At 41.5% G+C, this 13,870-nt stretch overlaps 2 protein-coding genes across 2 annotated transcripts in view; one reads left to right on the top strand and one right to left on the bottom strand.

Annotated features, from left to right (window-relative positions):
* The first annotated feature begins 867 nt into the window (after nt 1–867).
* Nucleotides 868–4,190, top strand: pgpep1l (pyroglutamyl-peptidase I like). Its single transcript, XM_079567985.1, has 5 exons — nt 868–976; nt 1,042–1,094; nt 2,383–2,499; nt 2,836–3,062; nt 3,895–4,190. Exons 1-5 carry the CDS (start codon nt 946–948, stop codon nt 4,073–4,075), a joined length of 609 nt encoding a protein of 202 aa, XP_079424111.1. The 5' UTR covers nt 868–945; the 3' UTR covers nt 4,076–4,190.
* A 4,458-nt stretch (nt 4,191–8,648) lies between these two features.
* Nucleotides 8,649–13,870, bottom strand: part of igf1ra (insulin-like growth factor 1a receptor) — a 125,899-nt gene continuing 120,677 nt past the window's right edge. Inside the window, exons 21-22 of the mRNA XM_079567383.1 lie at nt 10,229–12,289; nt 8,649–10,172 (exon numbers count right to left, since the gene is read on the bottom strand). Coding sequence (XP_079423509.1) covers nt 11,734–12,289 — 556 coding nt within the window. The 3' untranslated portion in view covers nt 8,649–10,172; nt 10,229–11,733. The remainder of the gene's footprint in view (nt 10,173–10,228; nt 12,290–13,870) is intronic.

Genomic DNA, 13,870 nt, shown 5'->3' with positions numbered 1-13,870 from the left:
TTGAAAGCTAAGATCTAGAAAAGTGATTTTTGTCATGTTTTTGTTGCTTTTTCATCACTTTTTTGTGGCTTTTTCGTTGTGTTTTCGTTGTGTTTTTGTCTCTTGTTTTTCGTTTTTTTTTTCATGTTATTGTTGTTTTTTTCATCGCTTTTTTCATTGCTTTGTCGTCACGTTTTTGTCACATTTTGTTGTGTTTTTGTCACTTTTTTGTTGCTTTTCCAGCGCATTTTTGTTTTTGGATGCTTTTCTTTTAACCCCTTAACTCCCACCTGAACCGAGCACATTTTCTCCAGTTTGGCTTTACCCCAATCCAAAAGCTTCTGGAAAAAAGGTGTGAAAATAGTGACAAAACTGAGACGAAAACAATGATGGAAATGTGACAAAAAAGTGAGAAAAGTTTGACAAAAAAGTGACGAAAAATTGATGAAAAAGTGGCAAAAATGTCACAAAAAGTGACAAAAAAATGACAAAAAAGTGACAATTTTTTTTTTTTAAATTTGACAAAAATTTGATAAAAAATTGACGAAAACATGACAAAAATTAGACGAAAAAATGACAAAAAAAATGTGACAAAAATGACAAAAAAAATGAGTTACAAAAATGAGTTTAATACCCAACAAAAAAATAATGGAAAAAAAATCTGATGACGTGAGGAAAAAGATCCTCTCGGTTCAGGCGGGAGTTAAGAGGTTAAGCTTTTAGATTTGGGTAAAGCTCGGTTTCGCCCGGGGGTAAGGGTAAGGTAATGTGAGAGGTGAGACCGGTGGCCCTTCTGTGCTCTTCCAGAATGGACATATGGCCAGTCCGCCCCTGTCCCACAGCATTATTGAAGCCAGTGTGCACTGACTGTACACACGTAGCACATTCTTAGTGAAGAAACGGCTCCCCCTAGCGGACAGCCCCAGTCCCTACACTCTGCTGCACGCGCTCAGACGCAGACGCTGCATGGAGCTACGCGACACTTTGGTCATAACAGGTACATTCTGACCAAAGAACAGGATTCACTTTTTCATATTTATCCTCCGCTTTTTCTGCTCTTAGGTTTTGGACCGTTCAGGGAGTTCTTGGTGAACCCCAGTTGGAAAGCCGCTCAGGTAAACACTGGTCGAGAGCAGTTTACGAACATGCGCAGTTGGAAATGGTTTGGTTACAAGTGAACTCTGTTTCGGGAAATTGTGGTTGTTTCACAAAAGCAGTAGTTTTATTCCAACATGGGCTTGTTTGTCCCCTTCAACTTGATCAGGCATTCGGCCTCAGCTGTGGTGACCAGTGTGTTTCCGCTCTGCTGCGTCACACCGCCAGAGGGCAGCAGAGAAACGTAAATGTACACACATAAAGTATACAAACAAACAAACAAACAAACAAACAAACAAACATGTCTACTCGAGTGACAATAACGTTACTTTATCATTACGCTCCAAATCCAGTCACAATGGAAAAGTAATCAGTGAGTGTTAAGGATATTGCTGTGAGTCAATTTATATTTTTTGAGGTGGCAAAATAAGTAAACAGAAACCGACATAGTATAAGAGAAAAGTAGATAGGAAGGAAAAGTAACATTACTTTAAAATAATTTCACTCAAGTAGCGTGACACCACTTGAGTGAAATTATTTAAATAGTGTAGTATAGTCAAAGTCCCCTCCTGGAACCGCCACCTTAACGTGGTGGAGGGGTTTGAGCGCTCGAATGATCCTGGGAGCTCTGTTGTCGGGGGTGTCGTGCCCCTGGTGGGGTCTCCCATGACAAACAGGTCCTAGGTGACGGGTCAGACAAAGAGCGGTTCAGAAGCCCCTTTTGAGAGAACAACAGGCCCGGTTAATCGTGAGGCCGTCCTTCCGTGGACCCACTACCTGCAGGAGGAGCCATAGGGGGCTGGTGCAATGTGATTTCCCACGACCCGGAAACGGAAAAGTGGAAGAAGATGGATGGATGGATGGATGGATGGATGGATGGATGGATGGATGGATGGATGGATGGATGGATGGATGGATGGATGGATGGATGGATGGATGGATGGTATAGTCAAAGTCATAGGTGAAAAGATTACTTTCATATTCTAGCTGGCATATTCATTTCTTCTTTGTGGGATCAAGGAGGTATATTTGTCTTGTGTTACTAATAATAGATCCGATGTCAGTTTGTGTAACATTTACAGCGTTGCTCTGTTCTCCTGTCAAACTGCAGTGAACATTCAATAGTTTGATGAAAGTTCATGAATTCAGATGTAAACTGCTTTGAGCTGATTTTTTTTTTTTGGATGAAAATAGCGGATTTCCCTGAATTTTGTCAGTACTACTGGATCTCGAATACTCTTGAATACTACCCCCCTTTTTCACTCTGATGCCACCAAACGTGTGAGATGATGCCAGTGTTGTCTCCAGGGCCTGCAGACCGTGGGGTTTGGAGAAGGGCTCCATGTTCACATTAAGGAGCTCCCAGTGAGTTACGCCAAGACTCAAGACATCATCGCTCAACTGTGGGACGAGCTGCACCCGAAGGTGAGAGGGAGTGACTTTTACTTTACTGATCAAGTCAATAAATGTAGCAAGCAAACAATGGTGAGTTACGTTCAGGAGCAAGGGCCACGTACAGCAGACTTTATCAAAGGTGAGTTAATGATCGCTAGGGCTCCATCCCAGGCGTGTACCCAGCCCTCCGGGATGCCCCTCAGAGCAGAAGAATCAGTGCTGAAAGCTTATCCGAATCTCAAAGCGTATTGACTGGACAGCTTACTGCCTAATTTGAAAGCCAAGACCTTCTAGTTTTTAAAAAATATGTGCGAGATCAGTGTGAGTGAAACACAACGTTACATTTGCGTTTCTCCTGGTGTCCAGTTGATGGTGCACTTGGGCGTGTCCCGCGGGCTCCGGGGTCTTGTGCTGGAGCAGACGGGGAGGAATGGGGGATACTCGGCCCCAGACGTGTGTGGGGCGTGTCCGGGGGAGGGCTGCTGTGTGAGGGGGGGTCCAGAGAGGCTGGACTCCCTGGTCGACATGAGGACGCTGTGTCGGGGGTGTAAGCAGCGGGGCATGGACATCGTGTACTCCAGAGACGCCGGCAGGTACGACACACACAGTATTATGGTGAAAAAATGTGTCTTGCAATTCTGAGAACTAGTCAAAACATTAAAACACATTATACAAAGATAAAACATCACACATATTTAAATATAAAACTTGTAAGTGCTCCACATACTAACAGGATGTGCCTTTGGTACACAAACAACTGAAGTTTAAGCCACTTGAAGCCGTGTCAGGGGCAATTTGATCCCGACTTGTTCATAAAGGAAAGGGCAGCGGGAACAAAGTTTTTCTTAAAACGGTATTTACTTATTGGCATCAAAAACCGACGCCTAGATGGAAGCATCGAAACTCTGAATGCAAAGGATGCTCAGTGTCTTTGACGATGCTTCGTGCCGTCCTCTCTAACTGTCTGTCGTGCAGAAAGTCCAAACTGGTCTGAGGCCGAGGACTTTACTTGACCACTTGACCAGCTGATTCAAGGCGTTTTTGTTTTTGTTTCTAACAGAAGAGCTCCCGTACCAGGCGACCAGGCAAAAAGCTCAGGTGGCTTTGATGAAGCCCGATAGAAAAGTGTCATCACAGTTTTATCTACATGAAAGAAGGACAGTTTCCGAAGACGATACAGTCGTTGGTGGCCCTTTTTACAAACAGCAGCACAGCTTTCATTAAAATTCAGTTTACAATCTATAATTGTACCAAGATACCTGTAGGACTCCACACACTCCACTTGTTGTCCCTTTATATATGTTACAACATGTGGGAGCGCGCTCTTCCTAAAGTCGATGATCATATCTTTTGTTTTTGCAACGTTCAAGAGATTTTATTTTACTTTTAATTATGATAAAATGATTAAGGCTTTTTATTCATCAGATACCTGTGTGACTTCGCCTACTACTGCTCCCTGTACCGTGGTCAGAGAAGGGCCGCTCTCATCCACGTCCCCTCCAAAGGGCCCCTCCGGTCCTCGGAGGCTCTGCTCCCCCTGCTGACGGAGGTGATCCGGGCCATGCTCCTGCAGCTCGGACACTCTGAGGAGGAGGAGAGGAGCTAGTGTTCTTCCAAGACCCCTCCACTCACCCCCTACAGTGATCAAATACTCCCTGTTCCCGGACAATGAGCAGACATCAGAGTGGGACGGGCAACAACTAAAGGCTTTACTTTTATTAACACACATGAACAAAACACTGTCATAATATAATATATGACTTTTGTTGTTATGGCTGCCATCTTGGAGACCTCTGGTTAGCAGGGGCGGACTGGCCATATGTCCATTCTGGAAGAGCACAGAAGGGCCATTGGCTCTAGGGCCACCATTCCTGCCTCAACCGAGCTTTACCCAAATCTAAAAGCTGTAAAGAAAAGCATCAAAATAGCGAGAAAAAGAGGATGAAAAGTCAACAAAAACATGAGAAAAACACAGACAAAAAATGATAGAAAAAATAATTTAAAAAACAACAAAAATATGACAAAAATGTGGCGACGTGACAAAAAGTTTCCATCACTTTTGTAGGTCTTAGCTTTCAAATGAGGCGTTACATTGTTGATCTCCAGTCGAGAAGCTTTTAGATCTGGTTAAAGCCCAGTATAAAAAAAACAAGGAATTCCATGGAATATGGTGTGCCACAAGGTTCAATTTTGGGACCATTATTATTTATATGAATGATTTTGCTTCTGTTTCTACGACCACCTTTCCCGTTCTTTTTGCTGATGATACCAATCAAAAAAATAAAGAGTCCAGGGCTGTTTTTCAGTCCCAGTCCGCCCCTGCTGGTTAGTGTACATCACATCAAACTATGATGTAGCATCTTGAATGAAATCAAGATGCTCCATCCAAGAACAGCAGGTCATGCAGCTGTGCGGAGCTGATACTTAAAGACAACTGAAAACTTTGATCCTCATAAATTGGAGAGTTACTGACGGCACTTAAAAGCAGTAAAGCCTTCCCTGGGTAACATAACCTCAAACCAAGCGCTTGAACATGTAATTAATATGAGCTAAATGAACTGTGAACATCTATGACGATAATGAAGATAAACTCATGACTGGGCGTGTGCTTCTGTGGTCCGGTGGATGATTTACACGAACCATCAGAGTCTCTTTCCTCCCGTTACACCGTGGGTTCAAGTCCTGAAGTGTTTTAGTGTCTATAATTTGATAATGAAAAACAAAGCAGTGAGTGCTCCTGTTGTCCGGTGGTAAAGATGCAGGGCAATAAAAAGTCTTGCCCCCCTACGGTCTGATCGTCATGTGGGTGATAATAATGAAAAAACAAGTAAGTATTCCTTCAGGCTGCTTTCTGTTCTTTAACTTCACACATTTAGATTACACGCTACATATCTGTGTAATGGAGAATCGAACTCACAACCTTCGGATTCCCAACCTCGATCCTGTTGCAAAACCTACGACTAGTTCATCAAAAATATCTGGCGAGATTATGGGCACTCTATTGGAATATAATGGAAGATAAAGGGCATTGAACCAGCAACCCTGTACATGACACAGCTTAGGTCTGATTGACTTTTTTGACTGATTTGCTCTAAAGAATGTGCCTGCAACATTTCATGCAGTTCTGCCAATGTACTATATTTTACTCCCATAGGATTACAATGGGAGATGTTCGAAATGGGTCTAATTGTTTTATTTCTATTTTCATCAGCGATATTTACTGAAATTTTGCGCCAAATATCAGCCATTTCTGAAAGAGTATTTTTGTCATCCCCATGTAAAAGTGTTTCAGTAGACATTTATATGGTTAGTCTGGTGTTATAAGTGATTAAGTAAGACTGTTTTTAATGCAGGCTAGCTGATACCATAGAAATGTGCTAGCCTTGCACTAGCCTAGTGCCATGAAACTCTTCAAACATAAGAACTGCATGAATTACACAAAAAATATCTCCAGGTACCAGAAACACTCTGGATAACTAAGAAATGAGGCCTTATGTCAAAAATCCTGAAATATCCCTTTAAGTTGAATAACAGAAGTTAATGCACTTTTTCATGATGTTCTAAGTACATCACGAGCACCTGTATTAGATCCTCATTGAAATGCTCCATTTTGAAAACTCACTGGAAAAATAGGAGAATAATAGTGTCTATTATGTCTGTAACAGGCTTTTAATCATGTTTGAGCGGGCAATCCCAGCTTTTCTTAAGTTTTCTTAAGCCACTGATAACCTGGAATGTTCCGTAATGTGGCTTTAAATCATGTACAATTTTTTTTATCCATCCTCCAACATCTGATCTGTAAGTACAGGCCATCATTGGTCTAAGGAAATCCAATGCTATTTTCCTTTTTGCTTTTGTATACATTTTCTATATAAGTATGTTCTGCTTTAGTTTTCTTCATCAATCATGGAGAAAATGTCGTTCGTATAGTGTGAGGTAGATGTAGATTGTATGTAAAAGAAAAAAAAGTCCCCCATTCACGACACGGAAGAAAATCCATAGAAAAATCCAACTTTATGAATCAAGGGCTGTTTATACAGTGATTGAAACTGATATCACAAAAAAAAAGGAAAATAAAAAATAAATAAATAACACTTCTACAGAGAGAAAACTTCAAAGGAAAAAAAAAAAAGAGGAAACAATATAATAATAAAAACAATAATAATAATAATAATCACCAAGCAACATTTGTCCAAAATTGAGGAGATTCCTTCAACACTAATTCAGCCTGGGTTAAGACCATTGCATGAAATGTTCCCTTCTCCGTACTTTGACCCATCCTCTCTCGTCTTTTTTTTTTGTTCTTTTTTTTTTGGTTTTTATAAGCAGTTGGCAAACGATAAGACCAGTTCGGGTGGGGTAAAAGAATTAAATTAAATTATTCAAATAAAAACACTGGACATGTTTTTGGTGGTTAAGGCAGCAGACAAACAGAGCCGGTTAGGCCTGTAGCCCCGACAGCGGACAGCAGAGGGCGGTATTGGGCAAACACACAGACTTGACTTATGGGGCTGTCTCTCATTTCTCCAAACAAAGCTTCCTTCGCTTCAAGATTAAACTACAAAAAGAGGAACGTTAAGCAGCACAATCTCTGGAGTCGCCTTCACAGCCGTCCTCACAGTGATGCAGATGCACATGTAGATCGACAAACTCATTATCGCCTCGTTCTTTCAGAAGCCCTCAGGAAGTGGGGGCATGGACTAGAAGTTAATTGCACAAATAGACTTTCCATTTAAACTTTTTCCCCCCTATAATTCATCATACAAACCGAATGACACAAGCTAGTCGTTCGTTACTTACACATGTTTGCCTCAACACATGCAAAATCGTTCTATATTTTTCCTTTCGCCATTTTCCTTTCAATTTTTGACCCAGTATGTAGAGCACAACAGTCCTGGCCGGTGCCGGAGGTGAAAACTCCATTCATTTTTTTCCCATTCACATCATTCAAATATAAAAAAACAATCACAATAGCAGCAGCTAAATGCGAAGTCCTGACTAGGAGTGTGACGATATATCGATTTTCCCGATATATCGCGATGTTTTGCGGGGCGATACGCTACCGATATTTTTTATGAGTGCCGTCCTGCATATTATAGAGTGGCAATGATCAAGAATTCAGTCAGGACAGCAGGGGGCAGCACTACAGTTTTAAGCACTTGGACCAAACACTGTCACACAAATAAATTACTTTAAATAAAAGTTTCTACATTTATAAATAAGATTAATTTGGGGTTGATTTATTCCTTTTTATTTATTTAAATGTAAATGAAGTTACTGACAGATCTACAGACCCATTTTCAGCGTGTAAGTCGGGGATCATTTATAAAAGTGGTACATGAAAAGAAATGTAAATGATTAATAATATGTAGTATGTTCAAATAAAGGTTAAAAGTAGAATGCTTTTTTTTTTATCGTGATGTATTGTAGGTTATTTTTGTGCAATATATCTATAATAGTAGTATCGGCGTATCGTGAGATTATCCTATCATGTGTCGCATCGAATCGTGAGGAAAATATAAAATACTTGAAAATCCAGGGAAATGCTTTTTCATATCATGAAGCTTTGGATAAATCTTTGAAATTGTGTATTTTATGTCCACGAATTAGCACATAGCTGCTTTGAATTCTCTGAGAAGTAAATAGGATCAAATGAATGGGACTTTTCCTTGGGCGGGACTGTTGCCGGCTCCAATAATAATAACACGCACAAAATGCTAGCAGGAATGAGCTTCTGTTAGCCCGCGCAGAACACTATGGAGGAAGCCACGCCTCCCGCAATCCATCGCTATTCCACTGTCTATGGATGCTCCCCATTTCCCTCTTCTGTGGGTGAAGCTAAAAATGAGTAAAGGAGGCTTTGAGGAGGCACGTTAGGAGAAGTGAGCCTTGGCCAGGGCAAGAGACAGAGGGGCGGGGCAGGGGACAAGGTAGGAGACGGGAAGCACGGAAACTCTAGAGCCAAGAAGCGGAGCAAAACTGTGAATCTGCGCCATTTGATGATACATAAGAAGCATAAGCGCAATTCAAAAATTACCCAGGTTACCATTGTTTGGGTTATATAATTTCCTCTGTAGAGACAGGTCTTATAAATCTGTGGCTTAGAACGCTACAAATATTTCATACTTCAGTCTTCTGTGAACTGTCAACAGAATCTTTGTTTTAAACCATATTCTAGCATAGTGAAGCGTGTGTACCGATTCAGGCAGCTTTGCTCGGAAGACGGCCCCATAATCAAGGTGACATTCACAAGGAGACCAGCAGGGGGCGAAGGTGAGAATGTACAGCAAAAGCGGAAAAAAAAAAAAAAAAAAGCCACGACTTTTGACCTGAGATTGAATCGCACCTAGAGGGGCTATGCTAGGTGCAAACAAATACAAATTTAAAAGAAAAAAAAAAAGGGTGCCAAAAGTACACGCTCGCACATTGAGCTAAGGTGTCCATTCCAAATAAAAATAATAATTATAATATTAATAATAATAACAGACACAAAATTCATCACAAAATCAAAAGGCATTAACAAAAAGACATGTTTGGGGTAACAAAAATGTTTTCAATATCAATATTTTCTAAAACGGATATAAGAAAATGAACTAGCAAACCTGAAGAGTTTCTTTGTATAGAACATCCAAAAAGAGTAAAAAGAATAAAATAGCAGCTTTGTTCTGTACAGACATAGAGGCAAACATGTTCTGAAAAAGGTTTACAAAAGTGTCCGACCAAATGATGTGTATAAAAACCGTCCCGCAGTGTAAAGCTGACAGAACGGAGGTGTGAAATGTATAGGGAGGCTATGCTAACACACAGCGGCCATCTTGGAAAGGTCACGCGCCCTTCACACAGAGAAGAGTGGTCTATTTGGTTCGTTTCATCAGCACATGACATGATCAGTACAAGCAGAGGTGTAGTGTATCCCTTGATTGTAATTAGTACGTTGCAGATAAACATTTTAATTCAGGAAAAAGGCTGTGACACAGAAATAAGCTAGTCGCTAACTGGGTGTTTACTGTGAATGAAGATCTGGGCAGGTATAAGCGATTTGTTTGAAACCTTTGTGGGGGTGTCAAATACTGAATTTTAGATTCATACTCTACCAAACAAACAAAAAAAGGCCAAGGAAGAGGAACACAGTGGTCCAAGAGTCCCAAATCTGTGCATAAATCATACAGCTGACCATAAAGCTAACATTAGCAACATGCTACAAGCTATCATGGCGAGCTCTGCGATGAGTGCCATGTTTTCACTTCTACTGGAGAATGTGATACATTTTCTTATTTTATAACGTGTGAAAAACATGACCAGGGACCCAATTCTGACTCAATGTTACTTGAGTGTGTTTTTTTGTGTACAGCACTTTGGCAAAGCTGTAAAGTTTTTAAAGTGCTTTATAAATAAAGTTGGTAAGGTGTGAGGGGGCGAAATATGCTTCCATCCAGCCAAAAACCTTCTACAGTGTAAAAAGAGTGGCAGTTCATGGTGAACGGGATTAAAAAGTCTATTTTCCGGCATGCCGGGTCATTGACGCTGTATTTATCTTTGGAAGGAAGAAGATTTGGATGCCAAATGGCCTCAGTAGGATGTGAATGGATAAAATTGCAAATAAAATAAAATATAATAGTCTTTAGGCTTTGGTGAAAAAAAAAACTATTGCTATTTAAAATCCTGCAATATAGACAATTTTTCATAACTTTATGCCCAAAACTCTGTGAGCTGCAGTCGGCATGGCTAACTATGCACATGCAGAAGCCCTCACATCCACCAGGGGGCCTCACATCTGAAAGTTTAACATGTTCTGCCCATATTTCGAGCCATGCCCTTTTAGCCATCATTTTGGAACCGCCCCTGGTGATTTTCTAACCGCAAATGTTTAAAACCATGTCATCTCTGAATCACAGCCTTGAAATGAAACCTGTACAAAGGATTTGAAAACAAAACAAACAAACAAAAAAACAGATTTGGCAACAGTCTGGCTGACAGTGACTCCTCTATCTCATTTGACCCATTCATAAACAACAGAAAACCCGATAGGAAACAAATCCTTACGTTGAGGCATCTTTACAAAATTAAAGTCATTTTTGATGGAAAGTCTGAAATGGAGGAGAAACAGGGAAAGTGCTCTTCTGTTCGCTGGCAGATATGCTTAAAAAAAAAAAAAATAAAAGAAAGTCTTTTTTCTTTCAATAAAGTTCATTTCAGGGATTTGCAAAAGGAATCCCCTCCCCAAAGTGCGAGTCCAAATGCTCGGTAAAATCTCCCGCGAATCGTCTCCTCCCCCGTCCAGCTTTGGAGATGAGGCTCTGAGTACCCTGTTTTAGTAATGTTTGGAGACGCGCCTGTCCCACACACAGCAAAAATAAATACCTGCGTGAGTGAAATTGTTTGGATTCTTGATTTGACGTTTGGACTAGTTTCGCTTTTATTTATTGACTTTTGTTATATCTAAGTGAACTGCAATATCCGAGGCAGAATCATCTCAGTTCCTTCCACTGGGCAAATATCCTTCCTGGGTCTTTTTTATGTTTAAAAACAACTAACTTGTTTGGAATATGACCTAAAATCAGAACTCCAGACTAACTTTTATTTTTTTTTTCACCTAGGTGCACAGGGACATAATTAAGGCGTAAGACTTTACAAATTCCCCAAAAGCATCCTGATGACAACAACAAAGGATGCTATGCTTTTTACCATTTCACTTCATCTTCTAGAACAGGGGTTCCCAAACGTTTTTGGCTACAACCCCAAAACTGCCACACAAACTCCCACGGTAAAAAAAAGTTATACCCTCTTATGCTACTTAGGGAACTTGCTACTTTAGGGAAACAAGACATTTAAAATCAAGTCTATAGCATGTATTTACACTGGTAATTCTGATATTTGACTGGATTTCACAAATTATGTGCTGTTTTTCTCATCTTGGGACCTCTGCCCAGGGCCACCTCCACTTTGAGAACCCCTGTTCTAGAAGTATACATCTTTGATAATAATAAAGATATTTGACAATAGATTTATTAGAAAAAATGACTCCCATGAATGACTCCCCGATATATCTCAAAGATTGCTAACCCAGTAGTGTTGATTCCTGCATCAGTTCATATTTTAGTTTTCTCAAAGCAATATGTACAAATAAAAACATGACTAAGATCAGTTTAGTTAATAACTCAGCCCTAATCGAAACCAAATCCATTTCCAAACCTAAACTAGTCTAAACCAGTCAAATCAAGAACTCATCCAAATTCCCGCGGACATCTCTTTCTGCAGGTGACATCAGCACGCGGACGACTGGGGCAGGGGTAACGCGCGCTCGTTCTTCCTCCCCCCGTTCATGTGCGCGTAAGGCTGCAGGTCGTCAAAGTTGGGCCGCAGCACCACCACGGGCCCGTTGGCCGCCAGCCCCTGCCCCTGCGAGTGCTTGTCCGGGGAAGACGCGGGGCTCTGGGGCGTCGCGGCGGAGGAGGAGGGAGAGGGCGACGACGCCCCGACCACGCCTCCTAACAACGGAGTGCTGGGGCTCTGCTGTCCCGCCGAGGAGGAGGAGGGAGTGGACACGCCCGCCGGACTGCAGCCTAGCTGGGAGGCGGAGGCGATGGGGGTGGAGCTGGGGGGTTGCCTGTTGCAGGAGGGGTCCAGCGGGATGTTCTCCATGGTCTCCACCTCCACGCTGCCCAGCCCCTCGGTGTCCGGGGGCTTGTTGTCCTCGCTGTAGAAGAAGCTCATTTCCCTGAAGGGCGGCTCCATGTCCTCCTTGAGGCTGCTGATGATCTCCAGGAAGGTCGGCCGCATCTTGGGGTTGTACTGCCAGCACATGCGCATCAGCTCGAACCTGGGGGAGAAGAGAGGAAGGCGGTGATGTTAAGGAAAAGCTTTCACAATGTTAGGTCATACAATATCCAAACGCAATAATAACAAATACATGTGTAAAAGCTAACTTAGAACCTTTTCAGCCTGATTTGGGTCCTGATTTACTATTTGACTCTGTTTGATCAAACGACTGGTGTTGAAATAGTTTATTTAAAGGTGCATCATGTAACTTTTTCAGGGGGAGAAAAAGGTTGATATTTGACATTACGGTGACCCAGTGGCTGTATGTGTGGTTTCACCTTTACTTTCGCTCACAGTGGCCTCGAGGACGCTCCAGGATCAATTGTTTTTTGGGAGTTTCAGGAAGGTTTTCTCGATGGAGATGGTTCTGTCATCAGAGAAAATCTACCAGAAACCCTAAAACCATTGATAATTGGAAAATGAAAGCGCGATGCTAATCAACCAAAGAGCAGCTGAGTCACTAAAAGGTCAAATGTACATAAACATCAGCTTTTCTCCACATAAGAAGTTACATAATGCACAAATATGGTCATAGCAATATTCAAGACACAAATCTTTGTGTGTGTTGCAATTCGAGAAACATTGCGATTTTACATTCAGTCATAGTTATGCCGGGCTGGACTGGCCATCGGAGGGACCAGGAGTTTTCCCGGCGGGCCGACGTCCTTTTGGCCTGGTCAGACCAGATGAGTGAACAGGTCTATACTACACCACACCGGCCCACAACAGAAAGATCAAGTTCCAATAACGTTCAGATAATTAATTGGATGCAATTACACAACTCATCCACCAGGTGGGTCTGATGCTTTTCATACCGCTCCGTTGGTGCTTTCTTCAGTTATGGTTCCCAGATAATCTCATATATAATAAGCAACGAGCCTCCCGGATGTAACATTACTCCTGCCCCTCACATCATATTTGCCAATATAAGTGAAAAAAGTTTATTGTGACACCCTCCAGGACCCACAGAACCTCAGGCCTCTATTTCTATACATTTTAAACAAATTAAAGCACATGTTGGGAGACGTCAGCCCTCCTGTCCTTTGCCGTCAGTGCACACAGTTTGGAAATATCTTCTTCTAACTCTGCGGTGAGTTTTATCATTTCATTACCTAAATGAACACAGTGTGATCATTTGGTTTTGTGAAGTTTATTTGTGTCACAGTGGCGAGAGGAACCTCCTTAAAGGGACTAGCCGGAGTTTAAAAATGTTAACACTCACCACAGAGTTCGGGAGGTGTGGAGCGAGAATACAAGTAGTCTCTGGTTATCTGAAATCACTTTAGTTAGTATTCTTATATATTCTTTTTTTTAGAGGGACGTTTTTTTCGGCCATAACTCTTGTTTATTCAAGCTTTCTATAAGACTATAACACTACCTAAAGGGATTTCAGAAAACCAGAGACTACGGATGGAAAGGACTGGAGCAATCTGCCTATATGAGCTTAAAGTCCCTTAAAATGAAGTATTTAGATATAGTATGGAAGTAAATAGCATTGTACAAGACTTATGTATCTATTTTTTTCTTTATTATTTTGACTCAGAGCCTAAGTAACACACACAGTGCAGAATAGCCCCCAGCA

The sequence above is a fragment of the Gobius niger genome (assembly GCF_951799975.1).
Source record: "Gobius niger genome assembly, chromosome: 12".
Taxonomy (NCBI): Eukaryota; Metazoa; Chordata; class Actinopteri; order Gobiiformes; family Gobiidae; genus Gobius; species Gobius niger.
Note: the sequence above shows the minus strand (reverse complement) of the source record. Positions and strands in the feature narration are given on the sequence as shown.

What these genes read in the sequence shown, in the direction of transcription:
- pgpep1l (XM_079567985.1), top strand. Translation starts at nt 946, where the DNA reads ATGGAGCTACGCGACACTTTGGTCATAACAG. An exon ending in GGGACGAGCTGCACCCGAAG is followed by an intron (nt 2,500 to 2,835) that starts GTGAGAGGGAGT and finishes CCTGGTGTCCAG; the next exon opens with TTGATGGTGCACTTGGGCGT. An exon ending in TACTCCAGAGACGCCGGCAG is followed by an intron (nt 3,063 to 3,894) that starts GTACGACACACA and finishes TTTATTCATCAG; the next exon opens with ATACCTGTGTGACTTCGCCT.